Below are 15578 nucleotides of genomic sequence, written 5' to 3'. Positions count from 1 at the left end.
GTTTAACCAACAGTTGGTTATTTCATATTTTAACCAAGTTTGGTTATTATTAAACAATTTTTTGAGTGTATTACTTACCCATGAAGTTCTGAACGTTGTTGATGCCGACTTCATATACATATCTCCCTGGAACCCCTATGTTACTGGTTTCTTCAATATTGACAACATCTGCTGTGAAGGAACTAGGCACGGTATAATAAATCTCACCATCGATAGCATTGATACCAACCTGAAAGGATATTCACAGAAAACAGAATCAATTGAATTGGCTAGTGATTTCATATCTTCATTAGATTGAGCAATTCAGGATAATACCGGTAGACTGATTGTGGACTTCTTTGATCTTTATTTTTCTTCAAATTGGCAACATTGATATTACTCTCTCCGTTACTTCAGTTTTCCTTTTAAATATCAGATATTAGACATGCATGAATATTTATGAAGAATATACATGTATTTACAGGTGAGAACTGCAAATTTGCAGGAAGGCACATTGCCAATTTAGGGATGCAATGATCATTGTCAGGGAAGAAATTTATTGCATTCAATTCTTTTGATTAGACACATGTTCTGAGTTTATAAAGATAGTTCATGTGGTGTAAATATTTCAACCTCGGTAAAGATGTACATGTGTTAGGAATATCCATCACACATCCCAATCAGGTGGACGTCGTATTTTGTATAAGCGTCGGAAATAGCAGTTTTTAATGAATTCAGTTGTGCAGATGCACAGGAAGTTCTCTTTTGTAACAGGAAGGTTTTACTTGATATGCTTTATGCACTCATCTGTTCTTAACATTAGTTACGATAGGGTATATTAAGGGGTTGATTTTAGTTAATCAGGGAGAACCACCCTAAGCTAAGATAAACCATAGATCTCCATTGAGGCAGTAAAAGTTATCTAAGGGGGTTGACGTTGTCGACGAGACTACGAGCCCAGCTGCCGCCCGGTTCTCCATCGACATGATACGCTATTCATGTCAATATTCGAGGCACGATCTCGTCCGTAGTAGTTGAAGTCTGATCCGAGGGGCATCACCATGTGAGGAGGCCAAGGGACCGTCTACTAAGGGCCAAGTGGAGGAAGCAACGCTATCTACGGAGGCCAGGGACCGACTATCGGGGGCCAAGTGGAGCAACGCCAGCTGTGGAGATCAGGGACTGACTGCCAGAGGCCGAGTGGGGCGTGTCACACCCAGACAGACGATGATACCTCTTTATTTTGCTTAAGTTCTACTTATTTGTGATCATTTCAATATCCATACCTATGTCATATACGTTCATGAACATTTCAACTTTAAACAAGTTGTTTATTCATCCTTTATTTCTTGTCTCAAGTAGCAGTAACTAATTTTAAAAAGTCCTAACATGACAACAATTTCTGTCAAAATGGCGGTCAAAGTACTTTGAATTTTATCATGGTACTTGCCTTAAAACCTAAATAAAAAGCGTCAAATCTCTTTCAATATCCTAATGAGAGGGACCTTCTAAACACAAGTCATTAGCAAGCAATTAACGCTTAATATTCAGACCAATCTCCTAAATTTAAGGGTTTGCGCAAAAAACTTTGTCATACCATATCTTAAAGGCACTGGCTAGCTTTGCGAACAGTCAATTAAAAAATATTCTTGAACCAATATGAAACAAGTGGAAGAGTACATTGTTATATATAATAAGAAGAATAGTAAGAGCAATTACATTCATTTATTTAGTTAAGAACATTCCAGAATGTCTCAGTAAAGCTTTGTTAGACATGAGTAATCTTTGTTATTTCTGAATAGAGACTGCAACACAAAGATATTCCAAGTGGTAGTGAAAATGAACTATAGGATTAGCTATGTTGTTTGCATGTTAATTTCACTGAGGTCATTCAAGAGTCTGAAAAAGAGTTCTGAAATTAGACTGCTCTAGAAATTGGCAGAATGTTCTTTTTGTAGACAATACTAGAAGCTTCCAGAATAGTAAATAATTTGTATAAAAGCTGGCAGTTTCTTCAAGGACATCATCACATCATATCAGATCAGAACTCAGAGTTTCACGCCAGACTTTATTTCCAACTGGAATATAACATTTATCTTCAGTGGAATTATTTGCACGCCATCAATGAACTGTTTGCAGTTACTTTGAAAGAGGAATTCTCAGTTCTCATCGAGATCATCTAGCTGTTTTAATGAACGCTTTTCAACCCATGGATTGCTGAAATTGACTGTTAATCATCATCAACATCGTCTTCACAGACATTTCAACTGGTAACAGTGACTCTTGTTATTCATTGTGCTTCAACATCAGTTTCATCAATGCCATCATTGTGAACTTTAATTTAAGGAATTTTTGTCAGCCAACTTGGATTTTATCTGGATCATAACTTTGGATTATAATCAGCACTTCAAGAGATGTAAGATATTTTGTTTTAATTTTGTTGATTGATTTACATGTATTTCCTGTAATAAAAAAAAAGGAAATCAAATTTAAACCTAAATTTTCATTGTTATTTGTTGCAGTATCATAACATGTACTAGAAAAAAAAAAAAAAATCATTATTGAGAATGAAAAGCTGTAAGTACCAAGATTTTTATAATGTCGCATCTACAAGTTGTTAAACATATAGTGCATGTGATGGAATTAATATGGTCACTTCATATTTCACTTTTTTGAAGCACTAAATAATGATTTTCCCCACACAATTTTTTCTGGATTTCATTTTTGTAACATATCACAGACACATGTGATGAGTGAGAAATTACAGCACAGATTGTTTTTTAAAGTGAAATCAATGTTTGCCTACATGTATGCTTTAAATCAGTGACGTACACACAATTTTTGAAAGGGGGGTTCAAGCTGAAAGAAATGTTGACAACCAATAAAAAAAAAAGGTCTTCGCCACAAATTTTAGGTCGTTGCGTACCCCCTAAAATCTTTGACTACCAAAATAAAAGGGCCTTCAACATTTTTCTAGGGGGGGGTTGAACACATGTACACCCTGCGTACGTCACTGCCTTAGATAATTGAAGAAATAAGCTTGTCTTTCTTACTACTGCTGGAGCAAACCCGCCTAGTCCTGTATCAGATGCCCCTCCGCTGATGGACCCCGTGGTCCAATTGATATCATCATAATTGAAGATCACGTAGGCATGGGTTCCGTCGCTGGCAATCGCATTCTGGAATGTGTTTGTCTGTTTAAAGAATAAAAATACACAAAAAGGATTTTTTTTTTTGTGTGTGTGTGTGCCAATTTTTCTCAATTTATTGAATTATTCAGTAAAATATTCAGAATGGCATTAATGAAAAAATCAATCGAAAACATATTCAGTTTTGAGAGAATGATCAGGTTCCACATCTACAAAAACATGTGAACACAAAAACTTTGAAAAGTACGAGTGGTAATACTTTTCATTCATTTTAAAATTGATAGCAGGAAGTCGGTTTATTGAGAACACATACCATTATAAAGCAGCATTTCGTATTTCTTTTTTTTTTTTTTGTCATCCTATACAAATCCTATATTATTTATCATTTATTGTTATCTATTTGGAATTCAATAGAAGATAAGCTAAATACCTGCTTTCTGGTTTTTTCACGCCTTCTTACAAGAATATAATTTACATACTGTGTTTTACATTCATTTTTTTGTACTATATTCATATTAGTGATTTGTATGTTCTACATGAAAATGGATGAAGAAAGAATCATGTCTAATTGAATTGAATTGAATACTTACAATACTGCTTGTAGAGCCGTAGTACGCTACTGCATCCCATGTGACCACGAATATCCAATTAGCTTCGAATTGAACTCTGAAGGTCTGGCAAATGATGCGGTTTATTTCTAAAGAGGTAATATCATCTTCAGCGGGATCCATCATCTGGCGATAGTATATGTTTCCTAAAGAACAAAAACAGAAATAAAAATAAAAAGGCAAAACGTCAACACCCACTTCATCAACCTTTATGAATAACATGTCCATTTAAAAGTGCAGTAGCTATATGCATATACTCTACTGATCTAGATAATTAGTATTGTATTATTACCACAGCTGTAGCTGAGCCACCATATAGGCGCTCATCAGGCATTCGAGGAATTTCTTCCTACTGGATGCCCATCATTCACCTCACCTGGGTTGAGTGCGGCACAATGTGGATCAATTTCTTGCTGAAGGAGAATACGCCATCAGTGGGATTCGAGCCCAAGACCCTCTCATTCGAAGTCCGGAGACTGATTCACTGGGCCACAATAAAATACGGGTCGTGTGGTCCAGTGGTTAGAGCATTGGACTCATAATCGCAAGGTTGTGAGTTCGAATCCCAACTCTGCCATTGTCTCCACTTTGATAAAAAGGCCCAAGAGTGATATCTGTCGTCTATTACGTCAGCCACTATGACTGATTAACCTAGACGTAAAATGTTTCCAAGGTAATTGGTTATATACCAGCTTGGCGTTTACCAGCAAAAAATGCTGTCCTGCCGAGTTCCTACGGGAGTTACCACAAACAGAAACAGAAACAGAAACAGAAACAGAAACAATGCTCCACTTCCTATATTGGTCTCATCCCACATAGTCTACTCCTAGTTCATCTACAACCAACCAGGTCGTGTGGTCCAGTGGTTAGAGCATTGGACTCATAATCGCAAGGTTGTGAGTTCGAATCCCAACTCTGCCATTGTCTCCACTTTGATAAAAAGGCCCGAGAGTGATATCTGTCGTCTATAACATCTGCCACTATGAATGATTAACCTAGACGTAAATGTTTGCTAGGTAATTGGTTAGATACCAGCTTGGCGATTACCAGCAAAATGCTGTCCTGCCGAGTTCCCGTAAACAGAAACAGAAACAGTATACTAACCACTCGGGCAATTTGCCATTTAACTCCTTTACAAATTGTCTTTACTTAGTTTCAGTTAGGCTATACCCATTAATATTCAAACGGTCTAATACCCCTTCATTGATATGGATTAATAATTTTCTGTTTATGACCTACATGTAACTAATACATATTCATGAACAAACTTATGCATAAACATGCTCTAATCGATACATGTGCTTCCCAATCAGCTTCTCATGCATATATTCATGACCTCCTCCAAAGGTACATTCATTTCATAACCCACCTCATGAATATTTACAAGTTACCTTATGAATATACATGACTAACCTCCTTCCGTGATGTCCACATCCGCCCAGAAAGGAGCAATATAACCTACCCCTTGCGATGGAAATGGTGATGGAATGAAGGTACTGACTGGTGCAGTGGCTGAAAGCAAGCCGTTCACGTTAACCTGTGAATCAATTCAAAATACAATATACTGAAGCATTTACACTCAGAGAGGTCCATATCCAGTTGATACATGGTAAAATTTTCAGATCGTCTAACACCATTGGCTAAACCCACTGGCCCGTATTCTGAAGTTGGGTTTAATTGAGACCACGGTCCAACTCTGTGCTAAAATTATGGGGAGACAAAGGTTCAAAAATTTTGTTTACATTGTATATTTCTTGTTTACAATTTTGCTTTCACAATAAAGAAAAATACTTCAGTTATCATTCCCAGACAATTATGAACTATTTGGGTGCCATATGAGTTAATAAATTGATTTGTGCTCCAATTGGCTCTCCATAGTTAAACCACAACTTTAAACCAGGGTTTAATCTAAACCTGACTTCAGAATACTGGCCACTTTGTCTACTCTCATTTGGTCTAGTTATCATCTAATTCCCTGACTATGTAATTTTCAATTTATCGTATCATTAGCTCTTGGTCAAATGAAAATTGTTTTATTAGCGGCTCATCTTTAGACCATGTGGTGTTAGGCCAAGTGGCGATGAATATACGATGCATAGTAGACAAAGTGGAAAATAGACTTAAGTGGTCAACAAATTAAATGCCATTGAAACCACAAGAGATGTTGATGAACTAGGTGTAAGATTGAGACCAAATGTATAGTAGACAAAGTTGATGAACAGCGGCATACAGATGGGGGTGGTGGCTTGGGGGTGCTTGCCCCCCCCCCCCCATTTTTCTTTTTGCCAAGAAGGGTGAAATGTGATAATTATTCTGATTATTATGTGAAATTCTATGTCAAAATTTGATTTTGTTAACAAAAAAGCAATAATTTCTGCTCGCTCGCAATATTGCGCCCCCCTCAAAATTTTTGGCTCACTACGCCACTGTGTATGAATGGGTATAGCCTAATTCTGCTACCACAAAACCAACAAGAATTCGCCAAAAAAGAATTATTGGGAATTTTATTGAGCTAAAGGTAGCACATCCTAAGCTTTGTGAAATTAAATAAAACATGGCAAAAGAGATCATCAAGAGATAAGAGATCAAAAAGATAATCAGTAAGAGCCTAAAAAAAGGAAAATCAAGGTTTTAAATAACAGGGTTCACTCAAACCTGTCAAACATAAGACGTGCACATTGAAATGTTTATGAAAATTCCAAGCTGTCCAGAAAAAAAGGCGTTAGAGAAACTCCTGTATCTTATGTTTTATTGAACCTTACAACTTCAAAGTATGAAGGAAAAAGTTCTCGTTTTTACTTTTTGAAGACCAAATCATTGTTAGATCTATCTACAGAGGACATTCCCTAGGGACTTATTGGTTTGGGGTAGTTGGTCATAAATGGAAGCAAGTGTTTGGCTACTCACTCATGAATAACTTACATATAATTGATGAATTGTTGTACCAAAGAACGGTAGGGGTTGATCCATTGCCACCAATACGAAAGCATTGTCGTCTTCTTTTGGGATGGATAAATCACCAACACTTGGGCCATAGGGAAAGAGCAAATCTGCTGAAGAAGAAAAAATTGAATAAATTAAAAAAAGGTTATATTTACACAGTAATTGCTACCTCAGATGTGAAACTGTATTTAAATGTAATGGTATTAATACCCTTCTCAAATTTACATGCTGCCCACTATAAAGCAAGAAGGCAAAAAGGTCCTTGCATGTAATGAACTCGATCAACATGGTGCTTGATTTTAGGTCTGGTAATCAACCGGACTGATTTGGCGCTTGATTGTAGCTATGGTAATCAACTTGGGCTATAGATCATTTGATTGCAGACAAAGTAATCAACCTAAAAAATCTCAAGTTTGGTTGATTGCAGCCTCACCCCAAACCTCCAATCAACAAAACTTTATTTTTCCAGTAGTTCACCATACCAGCAATTGCAATCAAATGATTTATAGGTCAAGTTGATTGCCACACATGCAATCAAACACAGCTACTTTCTGGTTATACTGCATCTAAATGGTGTTTAGGCCGAGTTTAGTGTCAAACCTACCGTCAACCAAACTTTTTTTTCCAGGCATATCACTGTACCAGCAATTATATGATCTATAGCCCAACTCGGATACCATAGCTACAATCACCACATCGGTCAACTTGATATCAAGAACCATATTGATCAAGTTGATTGCAATCATACACCACATCGGTCCAGTTGATTACCGTACCTGCATATCAGTATCAGTTCACTTGGTTACCAAAACTTGCCATCAAATCTAATATTGCTCAAGTTGATTACCATACTTGCAATCAAATGTCGCAATAGCTGTGTGCCAATTACCATACCGATAATCAAATGCCACACTGCTTGAATTGATTACCATAACTATAGGGAAACACTGCATTGGTGGAGTTCATTAACATACATGTACCTTCAATCAAGCTATCCTTGATGGTGGATGAATTGGTTGCATTGACAAGTAGAGCATCAGTGAATAGATCTACACCATCAATATTGGCTTCAAGATCAAGGTTGCCGTTTATTGTGATGTCTTCCTCAAAAGTCTTTTGGCCTGTGATCTAAAAACAAAACAAAAATTAAAATAAAAGCAAGATAATTTAACATTTCAACAATCCAAAAAATAAGCTACCACAATCAGAAGGGAGATACAGGATCATAGCGAAAAGAAAATTACAAGTATAGGCTTGTATGAAAAGGAATCTCTATCTTTCTTTCTTAATGCAGGATAAACAAGTGAGAAAATGAATTGACATTTATAAATAAATAATGAATCATAGATTGGAATTTGACAATAATTGATATTTGATTTATTCTCTATTAACCCTTATTAAATTGGGGGGGGGGTCAATTTGACCCCCCCTCAACAAATTTTGTCACTAAGCCGTCGCACAAATTTTGTTGACTGCGCCGCTCACAGACTTTTTACTTTCAAGTCTTGCGCATCTTTTGAGACCAAATTTGCGACGCCCGAGTATGCGGTTCTAAAATTACGCAACGTTTTGTAGGTGCATGTCAGACCAGAAATTGCTCAAAAAAGTGATTCCGTGTATAAAGTCAATGCAAATTGTGTTTTTCAACCAAAAATCATAAATGTATGATTATTTTTAGTTTTGTTGGTTTAAATGGATTTATTTTATGCTATTTATGATCGCAAAAGGGTCCTCGACAAAGTTCATCGGGAAAAACAAAGGTTTGAAAAAACAAAGAAATACATGTACATAAGAATTTAAAAAACAATAAAATACATAAGAAATTAATTATATTTTTGCTACTTTTTTGTAGATACATGTATTTGTTAGAAATGTAATAATTGATACTCCCACCAAAAATTAGCATTCTACTAGCTATATAAATTGAGTTAAAGGCAAATACATACACAAAAAACAAATTTATGGAAAATTTCATATGCTTATTTGCATAATTAATTTTAAAAAATTTGAAAATTTTACTATACACTCTTGTAGTTTAAATCCGGCTCTACGCACTTGCAAATTTTTGCGGTGATTGCGCAATCAGCAGCCGAGATCTGAGGGGGGTCAAATTGACCCCCCCCCCAGTATATACTGGTCCGAAATAGCCCAGTTAAGATAGGGTTAAGGTTTAGCCAACTATATATAAGAATAATGCAATTAAAATTAGTAAAATTAAAAAGATATACAACAGAATTTGAGGAATGATTGGAGGTTTTGCATATCTCAAATAAATTGGAAAGCACACAAAACTATTGAAAAGGTAAATAAATTATTGGAGCAGTGTACTGTTTAAAGGTTGATGCTTAAAACCATGCAAAATCTTCCTTTTGCCATTTCAAATATACTTACAAACTACTCTACCCTAAAGCATATATATAATAGAAAACATTATTGCAACTCTAACGCTAACATAAGCCTTAGATGAAATTAAACCCAGAACAACTGTTGCAGAAGCAAACGTTGTGTTAATCCTGTTTCAACATGATATAAACATAGTAATCATTCAATGATTTTGAATATTGCATGATCAACTACGCATAAGTAAGATCTCCTTATTCCAATAATGTAAGAATGTATGATACGCCATGTGTTTATCAGAATATTAGGACAGTCAAACTTACCTCTGTATCAACATTTTTCCTTACTGCCCGATCATCAAAATCAGAAAGATCAATATCATTAGCATCTCCACCTATTGTGACATCATCATCAACTGTTACACTTTGCTGAAAGGTGACATCACCTGTATGTCAAAAGTAAAAAGATCATTAGTAACATGTAAGCCAATACAGCCTTCGAATTACGAAGACAATTACTTGGACCCGATGTCTGATGATAAAAATTTTAGCAAAATATTATTTGATCTTAAATGATGTCCTTCCGTCTGATATTTATATCATTTGATATTGAGCAAACATTTTTTTTTTTTTGGGGGGGGGGGCAAAATATTGAGTGTGAGGCAAACTTTATGATAGAAAAAAAATTGTCTTTTTATAACAAAAACCCAATTATGGAATAGATTTTTTACATAATATTCAAGAGAGATATCATATTCCACCCTCTTCTCTTTGCTATATTTTCTGTTTTCTTTTTTTTCTTGGTTGTCGAAGTTTCGGGCAGAAACCCCCAGTCCTCCATCATCTATACATTAGTGGCTGACTCCAAATTTTTTTTAATCTGACCTTGTTTGATTTGATTTAAAAACTGGTCTAATTTGGTTTGGTTTATGATATCATAGATTTTTGTGATGATTGATGTGATAATGTGATATGGTGCGATTTTAAGTGATGCGGTGTGATTTTATGTAATGTGGTGCAATATTATGCGATGCAATTTGGAGTGGTGTATTGTGTGGTATAACATTATGCAATGGAGTATGATGTGTTGTGGTGTGTTGTGACATTGTATGCAGTTTAGTGTGGTCGATAGTGATTTGATGTGTTACTTTATTCTGTAGGGCAGTATGGCATAGTGTAGCCTAATGCAATATAGTGTGGTGTTTTGTGATGGTGTAGAGTGTAGAGTAATGTGGCATGATGTGGTGCAGATAGTGTTATGTCTTATGGTGCTATGTGATATGGTGCTATGAGGTGTTGTGCTTTGTGATGGTGTAGGCTGGCATGGCATATATAGTGTAGCCTGATGTGATCTACAATGTATACTCTTAGTGTGGTGTCATAAGCGTGTGGTGCTATGTGTTCTACTCACCTTCAATGGTCACACTGCCTGATTCCTTTAGTGTTATGTCTTATGTGCTATGTGGTGTGGTGCTATGAGGTGTTGTGCTTACTTGGCGTAATGTGGTGTAGGCTGGCATGGTATAGTGTAGCCTGATGTGATCTATACTCTTAGTGTGGTGGCATAAGTGTGTGGTGCTAGTGTTCTACTCACCTTCAATGGTCACACCGCCCGATTTCCTTACTGTATCTGCATTCATGTCCGATACATCCACACCATCTACTGTACTTGACGTCACAATATTACTGTTCACAGTCAAGACGTCATTAAATGTGATGCTTTCTGCATTGTAACAAATCAACACACGTCAATAGGGTGAACTAATATGGCTCTTGCTAGATGTATTTGAAAAGAATTTTTCATTCAAGATATCTCCTCAAACAGTATAAAAAGATGCAAAGTAAATATGTAATATCTTCATAACATTTCAAAGCTTTACTAGACCAGTTCAGCGTTACCTCATGGAAAATTTTGGTCAAATGACCTTTCATTTCTTTCATTATGATAGGCAGATTCCAAAGTATGTAAGCATGTCTTACATAGCAGGATGCAGAAATTGCATAGACCAGGGACTGAAATTGCATAGACCAGGGACTAAAATAGCACAAAATGAACACTCAATGAAGGTATTTGTTGCATTTCTGGTATGAATGCATTAGCATGTTGTTACATGTATATCAACGTACTTGGCCAACTGTGAAATACCAGTCACTAACGGGTGCATTGTTGTTTATTGTGGATGTAATGAAAAACCCAATTCAAAAGAATATGAATAATGAAGACATCAAAGTTGGTGCTTATCCCATTAAATATGAAACCGCCATGTCACTTTAGAAAGTTTAGTACAAATGACCTTCTTCTGATCATGTGCAGAATGGAACTCCAAACTGGCTTATTAATACCTCAGTCACATTTGCTCTACGGCGGCCGTACGGGGAGTCGAAGACAGCCGTTTTAATATTTTTTTGTACCAGCTACATATAGGTGGTTTGAAATTAAATAAAACGGCTGTTTTCGACTCGCCGTACGGCCGCCATAGAGCAAATGTGACCAAGGTATAAGCTGTAAAATTTTAGCATTTTAACAGTGTGAGTCATATCATCATGTAGACCACTATTCTAACAAACTGTAGGCACTCACACTGCTGAGTTGTTCACAGTGCAAAATCATCTTCACACTACTCAAATATTAGCATTTTAAGAGATGCAGATAACATCTCCGCATAGTTTGCTATATGTGACACTCTGAACACACACTGTGAATCTGGTCTATCCAGCAGGGCTTATATATCGTCGGCAGTCATCCGAACCGTCGTATCACACATACGACGGCGCAAACCCATTTCAGAGAAAATCGACTTCAAAGTTTACTATAGTTTTCACACATAGTTCCACAGCCTTACAACATACTCATTGCTAGAAAAATACATAGTTTGAAAGACCAAGACAATTGCTTGACAATGGTATCCTTATTTTTACACAAAAGCAAGGATCAGAGAAAATATCGCAAAAGAGGTACATGCTTGTAATTTCGGTTTGAGCGGTTTAGATTTCCCTCGTACAAAAACGCCATAGGGAATACAACAAACCTGACCGCGATTTCAATGCGTGCATGCGGTCAGTCAATACGTTGTATCGCTCTGTTGTTTCCAGTGGGATTTGCGCATTTTATTCTAAAAAATGTATGGCATCGCCGTGAAAATCCTCTAAAATCTCAGAAAATAAAAAGAAAATTTCTGCCTAGAAATTTAGTTATGAATAAAGTAGTACTTGTACTTTAATTTTCTGCCAAATCTCAAAATCAATTTTTTTTTGGGGGGACCAAAATTGACTGATACGACGGTTTGGATGACCGCCAACGATATGTGACCAGCCACACTATGACCAACAATAAGTTGCCAGAAAAGGTTCTCTGGAAATAGCCAAAATAATAACTTGGTCTTCAAAAAGTAATATTACAAACTTAGTTTCTGAAAGAGTTATTTGTCTTCTTTATGCTGTTAAATCTCAAGTTGTAAAGTTGAATAAAAGACAAAGCTACAAGAGTTTGTTTGACACCAATCTTTGAGGATTGCTTGGAAGTTTCACTGAGATTGCAGTGTGCACATCTCATGCTTGAGTGAACCCCAAACTTGTACTTTTTTTTCTCCTTATCCATTTAAGCTCTCACTGAATGTCTTCTGCATCCCACCAAGTACTTGAACAGGTTATTATTAATCAATTTTCACAGGTTATACATCATTAAAGCTTATGAAGTGCTTTTTCCAGCTCAATAACAATCTCAAAATTCACTTCGGGCGAATGATTTTTGGTTTTGGGGTAGCAGGTTACATAAATACCTACCACTGAGTGTGTGAGTTCCAGTGAGGGTGACAACATCTTGAGACACATCTACTGTATCCATGGTAACACTGTCTTGAACCACAGCATTACCTGTTACTGAAACAGCATTGGAGAAGATCTTTGCACCTAGAAATAAAAGTTATTGAAATAAAATTATGTTGAATCATTTGTGTTAATTAGAGCTCTGGATTGACATACAATGCATATGAAAAGTTAGAAACTATTACTCAATTTCACAAAAGCTATCATAATCCCTTTACCAGCATTTTTTAATAGCTTTTACAATTTTGAGCCAGTTTTATAGTTCATCTTCCTTTCGACATTTATATTAACACCATACATATTTCTTATTATTGTGTTAAAAATATATAGAATGTACAGGTTATCATTTCCTATATGAAGAAACAATTTCATTTTCTCTCACTCTCTCATGATTAATTATTGCATATATTAATTTTTCTTTTAATTTTGACCTTTCAATTCATCGCCTTGATTTTCTTTCTTTAATTACTATGTGTGATCCAGTAATACCCCTCAGTAATACTGACTCCTTCTTCATGCATAACAAATGTAGCGAGTCAAACTCACATGATTGTATTGGAGATATGAATCAGATGAGTGTTGAAAAATAATTATAGTAATACTTTAAATGACGTTTTGAAGTGGTTTAAAGTGACAAAGAATGAAGAAAAAATGAAATCATATGATATTTCTGTATATGGGATCATAAGATATCCGATACGATTTTTACATACCGGAAATCGTCTGAGCCCCGGTTTCCGTGACTGCATGCGCCATATTAAAGCTGTTGACCAAGACACCATTTTGTAGACTTAGATCACCATCCACGTACACGCTATTGTCGAAGCTGAGCTCACCATCTATCGTCTGCCCATCTTCATTATTTCTGGATTATGAAATCAACAGCAATATAAAAGTATATATTCTTCAATAATTTGGATCTCACATTTTTTAAACTTGCCACTCTCAACCCAGGGCCTGTCTAACAAAGAGTTGTGATTAATCTAATCAACCACCACTATGAAAAGCCAGCAACGTCAATGGTGTATATTAAAAAATTCATTGGTTTTTTGAAAATTCAGTGTGCTTCTTTTTGTTTACAAAGGAAAATATTCAAATTTCTTGTGGAAAATATTATGACATTGATGGATTTCTTTAGAATTGAGGTTCATTCGATCAATCGTAACTCTTTGTAAGATGGGATCCAGGTGTAGTAAATGAGTACAGAGATAAGAAGGAATTCCTTGAGCGTTGAAGCACCTGATCAGGGCAACTGTGCTTATACAGCAGTTAGAAACATTGCATTAAGTCCTTTAATTATTAATGTTGCCTTTCCTTATTCTTGAATAATTATTGAAATAGGTCTAAATGTTCCAAAACTAACAAACAAAAAGGGAAACCTCATCTGTGACTTAGTAGGTTATTACTTTTGTTTGTAGGTTTTTTTTTGGAGTCTTTAAACTATTCTAGCTTAATTGTTCAAAGGGGGTTGCAAACTAGCGTGAATTAACAAGGACAACTCTATATTAAAGGAAAAATGAAATGTTGGCTTGAATATTTTGTTCAATGAAATGAAAACAATCATCTGAAATTGCAGCAAATTTACACAACTTAAAACAGATGAAAAATCAACCGCACTATTCATCACTGAGAGTAATACACTTATTTCATTCCAGTTCCTTTTGATATCTTTCCACAAGGGCATAAATAGATGCAATCGCTTAAGCATTTCTATTGATAAAATATGATAAGGGGCAAAAATTGATTTTCAACCTTAAAATGATAATAGCTCACCTAACGACCGAGGTCTCGAGTGCCTCAATATCGACGCCATTTATTGCTGGAGCTGTGATGGTATTGGCTTCAAGCTCACCCTCTACTGCCAAACTTTTGAAGATTTTGTGCGCTGTGACAGTCTGCGTTTCACTTTTCGTAACACGGTCTAAAATTTGTAGAAAAGGTAAAACAAGTCATTTTAATCCTGATGATTATGAAACATTCTAAGGATTCCTGGCAGATAAGACACTTGCCTCACAAAACTTGTATTATTCATTTCATATTGTCATCAAAAGGAGGTCATCTCAAAGCCAGGAGAAATTAACTTCATACCCTAAATTATCTTTTAAATGTCTTTTTAACTTTTTTTCTAATATGTTATAACTGTTTCAAAGGTAACAGATGTCAGTAGTTATTCAAATAGTCTTCCTACCCAAATTTTTGATGCTCCTTCCCCGGAGGCTTTTAAGAGCAGATAAAAAAAAATCAGATTTCTTCCTCCTTGATTCCTTAATTTCTTCAATATTATGAAGCACTTAAATGATGTAAATTTTCTAGGCTTCTTACATCTAATTAAATGTTTACATTTAATATAAATTTGTGTGAATTAGCTTAATTATTCCAGATATATTTTTATGTGATTTAATAAGTAATAATGTTTATATGCTAGATTGAAAATTGAGTTAAGTATTATATGTGAATGTAATTGTAAAAGCGCACTGAAATGCTAATGTAATGCGCTACAAAAATGTAACTTTTATTTATTCATTGTTTTGTTTGTTCAAATTCCCAAGCAAAATTAAAATGTTTCTGATTTTACATGATGTGGATACTTGTTATGTTATACAACTCCCAAGAATGTTCTGTTATCTGATTGGTCCGTATCGGATAACATGATATTCAGCGAATTGCACTATGGCATCCAAAATGCACTATCCTGCACTCTGACGTCATACCAAATGTACTATCCTGCACTCTGA

The 15578-nt window shown here is 35.6% G+C and overlaps 1 protein-coding gene across 2 annotated transcripts in view; it reads right to left on the bottom strand.

The window, feature by feature from the left end:
* LOC129268173 (uncharacterized) overlaps nt 1-15578 on the bottom strand; it is a 208368-nt gene that overhangs the window by 171253 nt on the left and 21537 nt on the right. Inside the window, exons 13-23 of one of the 2 annotated variants that reach the window (XM_064104858.1) lie at nt 14617-14764; nt 13557-13708; nt 12802-12927; nt 10613-10741; nt 9343-9464; nt 7660-7807; nt 6659-6789; nt 5150-5273; nt 3719-3882; nt 3033-3173; nt 79-229 (exon numbers count right to left, since the gene is read on the bottom strand). In XM_064104858.1, the coding sequence (XP_063960928.1) occupies nt 79-229; nt 3033-3173; nt 3719-3882; nt 5150-5273; nt 6659-6789; nt 7660-7807; nt 9343-9464; nt 10613-10741; nt 12802-12927; nt 13557-13708; nt 14617-14764 (1536 nt within the window). The remainder of the gene's footprint in view (nt 1-78; nt 230-3032; nt 3174-3718; nt 3883-5149; nt 5274-6658; nt 6790-7659; nt 7808-9342; nt 9465-10612; nt 10742-12801; nt 12928-13556; nt 13709-14616; nt 14765-15578) is intronic. The other variant, XM_064104859.1, reaches the window with a different exon arrangement.

Source organism: Lytechinus pictus, chromosome 9 (genome assembly GCF_037042905.1).
Source record: "Lytechinus pictus isolate F3 Inbred chromosome 9, Lp3.0, whole genome shotgun sequence".
Lineage (NCBI taxonomy): Eukaryota > Metazoa > Echinodermata > Echinoidea > Temnopleuroida > Toxopneustidae > Lytechinus > Lytechinus pictus.
This window is presented reverse-complemented; position numbering and strand designations above follow the sequence as displayed.